We start from the raw sequence: 7,432 nt of genomic DNA on the forward strand, positions 1-7,432 counted from the left end.
TTGATCAACTCTTGTGGCAGATGGCGCCACTCCTCGAGGAGAGCTGTTAGCAGGTCAGGGAGAGCGCGTGCTGCGCTATTCGCCGCCCAAGAGCATCCCACACATGCTCGATGGGATTCAAGTCCGGCGAATATGCAGGCCATGCAATACGTGTAATGTCTTCGCTCTCCATATACTCGGACACAAGATGTGCACGGTGTGGTTGGGCATTGTCATCCATGAACAGGAAGTCTGGGCCAAATGCTCCGCGGAAATTGCGCACATGTGTATTGAGAATTTCATTCCGGTACCGTTGTGCTGTCAAAGTGCCATGTTGCACAATATGGAGGTAAGTTTTCCCATCCAGCATAATTCCACTCCACATCCTAATGGAACCACCGCCATAGGACGGCCGTTCAGCAATGAAGTTTGGATGATAGAGTGTTCCTGGCTCTCTCCACACTAAAGTCCGACCAGAATCTGACGACAGGCTGAATCTCGACTCATCGGAGAACATGACACGCGCCCGCTGGTGTTTCCCCCATGCAACATGTTCCTGACACCATGCGTAATGTGCACGTTTGTGCTCCAGTTTCAGTGGCACACACAACACAGGCCTTCTTGCATACAGTCCTGCTCTATTGAGCTGCCAACGAACAGTTTCACGACTCACGCGTTGTCCTGTAGCCTGAAACAACTCATTGAACAGTTGAGAGCATGAAGCTTGACGGTTACGTTTGGCAGAAATTGTGAGAAATCGGTCCTTGACGGCCGACGTCTTCTTCGGACGGCCTCATCCATGACGTCTACTGACTTCACCTCCATTTTAGAAGCGACTCCACAGCCTTGACACAACACTTTCGTTCACGTTGAATTCCTGCGCCACTTCCACTTGCGATCGGCCCAATTCCAATCGCCCCAATTATATATATACATATAATGGGTCACCTTCAGGCTTTCAAAAATTTCTCTCGACCTCAGTTTTCAAGATACAAGAATGAAAATTTTACATATGTATTATGTACAAAACAACGTATTCTTTTTAAAAAAAATTGAGATCCCTACGTGAACTCAGGGCTCTGCCAGAGGGACACAAAAATTTCTAAAAAACATTTTTTCGAAAAATCTCTTGTTTTTTTTTTCGATTTCCCGTTTCTGGTATATACTACGGACAAGCGAGTAGTACTGTTGGAAAGTATGCTTTATCCTGAAAAACACGAGGTATGGAACATGATGCTCGGAAAAATAGTAAGGAGACAGTAGCTGTTTGAATGAAAGTCTAGAATTACCTCAAAAAGTGGAAATCCTAAAAGGGTTCGCCCAAGAAACGAAGTAAAATTCAAAAAATTCCAAATTATCTCAACCTAGTAATTCATGACACACCTCAAACCAACCAGTTTTGTAAAATATCTTGGCTTTACCATCGGCAAACACTTCACTTGGCGTCCTCATTTGAGGACAGTTTCTATTAAAGTCTATAATAGGCTGAACGTCTTACGGTAGGTAATTGGCACAACTTGGGGACTCAAATGATCAATGATCCTTAATACCGATAAAGATTTTCTACGGCCAGTAATTTACGGGTTTGTGACTTGGATCAATGCATCTCCTTTTTATTGCGAAAATCTAAAAATCCTTGAACGCCACACACTACGTATTGCATTTCGCATCAAGTTGCCTATCCCTACCCACGAATTTTATGAACTTCTGACTTTTCCACATATCTTATAATCACCTCTAAGTATTATAAGATATGTGGAAAACGGTTGTGTATCACTAAACGGTTTGATGAACGACACGCTTTTGAATGAAGTTGGATACCATGAGCTTGGATAGGGACTATACCTTTCTTCTCCCCTTCATCACATTCCACTTTCTCTTTTATTCTCTTTATATCATTACTCTACCTCCGGATCAGCCTGACATTCATGCTGCTACTGTTTACAAATCTGATTCCTCTTCACCGTTCATATTTCCATATTATGTTACACAATTGTCCATTCGTTTTAATATTATACCCACTGTCTACATCATAGTCCTGAGTTACCCCAGGACTGGAAGATAAGCTCATTTGTTCTCTAACATATGCCATGTTTTGTGATGTCCAGTGCATCTTACCTTCATTTTTACTTCATTTTATGATTATGGCATCAACGCTACAATATCCTTCGTCAATTGCATACTGTTAATAAATTTATCTTCATTCCTATAACTGTCAAATGGTTATAGCTCCAACGCTCTGACTGCCTTCAATGCACTTTCAGATCTCAGAATTTTTCGTACTTTGCCTGCAATCACTACCTTACCTTAGCATAATAGCAGAATGCTATAATGTCTGCTTTGTATATTAATATAACCATAGTCTTTTTTATTGTTTAATATGAATAATAAAGTAAAATACGTTGGCTGTATAGACCAAGTATACCCATTGTCCCAAGTTCCTCTTATATCACTTTCCAAATAAAGGGCGTAACCCTTTGGTGGGGCTAGCCTCTGTGTTAGCACTAAACAGAAACAAAATCACTTATAAGTGTTGATCTGATTTATCAAACTCATAAAATATATTCTGTTCAAACAAACAGACCTGTTTTCATTGAAAGATTTTAAAAATTGGTTCCGAATTTTACAACTACAATTTTATTTTTTTTTTAAAAAAAAATAAAGAATTCGTTAGCACCATTCCAATAGAATCATATTTTACTATTATTAACGATTGTATGTATGTTCTGTTCAGTTGTTCTTTATAGTACTCTTGTTGGAAGTGATACAAATAACCATTATATATATATACCTTGTCGACAGGGAGTAAACCCAAATATTGATCATTTAAACCTAAATACTCATTTTGTGTAACTACCTGGGAATTTGCCTGCTAAAATAAATACCCAGGTATTTTACATCCTAAGACAGAAGAGAGTGGATGGTTAACAAGTGAATAAAAAATAAAAATAATAAGTCACTTGTTAATCTGGTGCGCATCGAAAAATGCAATTTCTGGACAGAAATAGCTTTCCAGGAGTTAAATAACAATTCTTAATTAAATATTTATGATATTTATTTATTTATTTATTATAAATATATGAGATAAATATTGCATAGTCAATTAAGATAGATTAAATAATTGTACACGAAATAAAACTTGCCCATTTCCTACTTTTTCATCGTTATTGTTCATTAGCCGGTTTCTCATTTGCGACTGCAACCAGGAACTGCATCAGGCCAGGTGCAGACTTTGCCCACTGGATCAAAGACGGTTCCTGCTCCACAGTGATAGGCAATTGTCACCCATTCTCCTCCTTGGATGGAACAATCATAGTACATGTTGCAGTTCGTAGGATCTGCGTTCAAGCCAACTTCCTTGCAAACCTCACTGGGGGCGGGGGTAGGAGCTGGAGAGGTTGTTGTAGTTGGGGTAGTTGGACTCGTACTGCGTGGAGTTGTTGATGTAGTCTGGAAAATAATACACATCATTGAACCATTTCATTAGAGGATGAGACAGTTTATCTAGAATCTAAGTCTTTCTCAAAAGCTCAAAGTACTGACCTTACAACTTTCAGAGGCTTTATCTAGCGTTTTATATAGCACGATCCCAAGAGCTCGACAAATATAAAAGAAATAACATCCAGTTTAAAAATCAATTAATGAATTCCAATAGTTTATAGCATTTTTTAGTCAGTTTAATGACAAAAAGTACAAAAAGTAGATATTTTTCTCATCACTTCCTTATATGCAGAAAATGAATGTTACGAAGCAAATCACAATATATTACACCAATCGGCAACTTTGCTTGATAGAAGAATAGAAAATCTAAGTAATATTGTGAAGTATTTTATAAGGCAATCTATTTAAATCTATTTAATGCTTATAACATTCTTGATTGATTGCTGGAACAAAGACTATAAATAAAACTTCACAAGTAATCAATATTTCCATTCTGTGTGACCCACAGTTGACTAACAGTTTGCTTAATAATTAATTAACTAATATTCACGTTTCATAGCATCAAACAAATATACACACTGACTTTGGACAAATTCATTAAAGTAATAATAATAATAATAGCAACATAGCAATTTCAGGTTCAAGCCTTTTATAGAGCGCTCATCCTCTGTGAATGTTCTTAAGAAAAGTACCATTTTATAATGAAGAAGTCTACTTTATCTTTTGCTTTTGCAGTACTGATGCCTCGTCAGCAAAATAATTGTTTAGTTTAATTATAAAAAAATAATCATACAGATATACACTAATTGTTGTAACCTAAAGTTAAATTGCACACCTTAAGATGTTATAGACGAAATAGTACATAAGCTAGAACATGTTCTTCCAACAGCATACAGCTTCGATAGTTATAACAAATAGTTTGTTTCATATAACGAAGAAAAGATTTTTAATTACGTATCATGCAGTAGAGATACGTAATTCTCCTTTTCTGATACTTTTGTAATATTGTAGAAAATACAAGAAGAATGTTCAATTGGTTGAGAACGGTCTTTTGAAATCTGTTACTAGCTTACGAAACTTACGTACTTACATCTACTTAAAATAAGGAGGGACATTAGTTTATCATTGCGTCCACTAGACTTTATTCTTACAACCAACCCTCGATATTCAGGATCTAATCAAATACATAGGTTTATTGCTGTGTGTTAACTTACGCTTTGCGAAGCATCAGTTGTAGTAGTAGGTGGTGGAGGTTGGTCACCAACGACAATTCGGTTCAAAGTGTGCAACAATGGGTTTTCTTCGTCTCCGCAATTGGCATGGAAGTCATCTGTTTCTAGTGACCATACCATGGCTCCAGCCAGGTTCATTTCGTTCACATAGTTAGCCTAAAAATGAAAATAGCACAAATTTGCTTAAAATCTTAAAAGTACACAAATTAAAGCGGATTCAAAATGGTGATTTACGCTTGTAATTGTGCAATCATTTTATGGAACCAGTAAAAGTGATAATATTTGCATTAACAGAAAAAAATATTTACGAGTATGTGCGTAAAGAGTGTGCATGTGTGTGTCAGCGTTAGGAAAATATAAATAATAATATGTTAGTTAAAATAGTCTATTTTGCTACATATAAAATAACAATTTGTTTCTGCAAAATAACTGTCAATTATTATTAGGAACGAACGAAATACGTTCTGCAGCTCCAAAATTTCGTTTTCTTTCAATTTTCTCGAAACCTACACAAGAGCCGAGGTTGGTACAGAGGTAGAGCGTTCACCTCTGGTGCACGGGGTCCTTGGTTCGATTCCAGCTTCCACCAAGTGAACTTTATGGTGTACAAACACTGTGTGGTGGATTTTCTCGGGGTTTCTCCATTTCCTCCCACTTTCTTCATCCCACCATTTTCTTCATTTCTGATCATCGCCATCTACTTTAGCGTAGCCGGCGTAACCGTGGGACGTAAAACATAAAAATTCTCTTTTTCGAAACCTTCACATGAGAATGTACCGTCAGGGTATTTAGTTCGATGTGAGCTATCAGCCAATATATATTTTGATAGGGCAATAAATATTTCAGTTAAACGCAAATTAAAATTCAAGCGTCAATGATAAATTTAAACTGCATCTCTTGTTGTCTTGCTAACGTCATAATCAAGTCATAACGTCAGCTTAATGAAGATATATTTCAATATCAGTTTCACCTCAATGAGTGGAATGATTCTTGTAGCTATAACATCCATTTTTAAGCTTACAAATTAATTGTTTTTTTCTCAATTTTCTCGAAAACTACGCATCAGTTTTACTCAGTTTTACATATACCATTTTGTTCAGCTCGATAAGATCTGGTCTTTGTACCAATTCTTTTCTTGTTAAACACTGGTAATATTGTAAAAATTAAAATAGGCTATTAACCTCTATCATTACATTTTTTAACTTTTTCTTATTTATAGCTACATTTCTTCAAGTTGTAAAATTGTGATGATATCGCGAACCAGATGGATTATTAGTTTCATATCTATGGTAGTTAGCTTTTTGCTCTCCGTTGTCATTACTTAAACTTTTTGCAATTGGTAGAAGTTGATTTTTCTTTCACGGGGAAACGCATAGATAAACACTTTTTCACAATATCTTATAACGATAGTTAATGTACAGTAATGTTAGTTATATTAGAAGGATTTGCATGTTTTAAATAGTAAGCCATATATCAACGTAATTAATGAAGTGTGGTAGTACTTTGAAAGATTAAAATTTAATGATTTTTACTTGAAATTTAATCTACTTGTCAAACATCTCATGTTTGTTCCAGTTTGTTAGGAGTTGATTTGTGTATTATATTAAAATATCTACGTTACAGAAGTGAGAAACACAATCTGAAGTAAGCACGGGGTCTCCAGCTTGAAGATACCCAGCAACAAGGTTTGGAGAATTTGTTCGATAAGGATACAAATTGTAACAAAATATGATGTAGGGAGCAATCATTTCTAATACCACCATTGACTGTAACATATTTACGTAGGAGTAATAAAATATGATATCTATATTCGACCAGTGATTAATAAAACATGTGATGCTCAGTCAGAATCTTAAAGTAAACAAAAGTGTTTTTTTCTATTACTTTAAATCTCAGTTTTTTTTTCTATAACGTGCTAGAAAAAGCAGAAAATAATGTTTTTATTAGCAAGGAAATGCGTAACTTGTTATGTATTTTGAGAGATGGGAACATATGCTGTTGAGAATGAAATGTATTTTTTTTCACGTCTTATATGAGTAAGCGATCTGTTAGCGACGCCCACACTGAAAACCATTAGGGTTATTCCATAGCAGTTCTTTACTCATGACCTAATTCCAAAAAGTAATTTCATGTACACTAGAAAATTTGATAAAAATAAAGGAAGAGTGGTAAAAGATTTATTTTTTGACCTCATGAATTCGCTTTCCTTATTTAATTGCCCTATGGGAACCTGATTAGTTAGTAGCATAAATACATATCCACATTCATTTTATTTATACTCTTATTTCTGAAGAAATGCACAAAGTAGCAGGGGTGGATCCAGGACGGACTTCTGGGGGGGGGTTGTAATACTGCTAATTAGAGCTACTTTTAAGAGCTTCAAACTCTGAGATGGGTTTTATTTATATATAAAATAAGAAAGTAAGTTATAGAGAGTCATGTTTTGTCCATTTTAAGAATATACACTTAAAATCAGTCCATTCTTACCTACCTACTGATAAAAAATAGTATTTTGAATTGAAAAGCTTGGTTCATGATTGTACAATTATATTCAAAAACACTTCAGCGCATTTTTTTTTTTTTCCTCAAAAGCTCTACACACTTATCTTTGGATTAGAAGAAAATACTCATGCATTCATAATCCCTTTGAAGACTTCCTTGCAAACTTAAATATCAGAAACAGTAACCCAGTCATGTAATTGGAGTTCTCAGGAGAACGATGGATGTTCAGCTTTACTTTTAAATGTATGTAAAAATAGTCACTGTAATCATTCTCCTAC

The 7,432-nt window shown here is 35.4% G+C and overlaps 1 protein-coding gene across 1 annotated transcript in view; it reads right to left on the reverse strand.

The window, feature by feature from the left end:
• Window positions 1–3,045: 3,045 nt before the first annotated feature.
• LOC145679182 (chitinase-3-like protein 1) overlaps window positions 3,046–7,432 on the reverse strand; it is a 20,818-nt gene continuing 16,431 nt past the window's right edge. The window contains exons 10-11 of the mRNA XM_081749773.1: window positions 4,635–4,808; window positions 3,046–3,429 (exon numbers count right to left, since the gene is read on the reverse strand). Of these exons, the coding sequence (XP_081605899.1) occupies window positions 3,166–3,429; window positions 4,635–4,808 (438 nt within the window). The 3' untranslated portion in view covers window positions 3,046–3,165. The remainder of the gene's footprint in view (window positions 3,430–4,634; window positions 4,809–7,432) is intronic.

This window comes from Thermobia domestica, chromosome 2 (assembly GCF_964235325.1).
Source record: "Thermobia domestica chromosome 2, izTheDome1.hap1.1, whole genome shotgun sequence".
NCBI lineage: Eukaryota > Metazoa > Arthropoda > Insecta > Zygentoma > Lepismatidae > Thermobia > Thermobia domestica.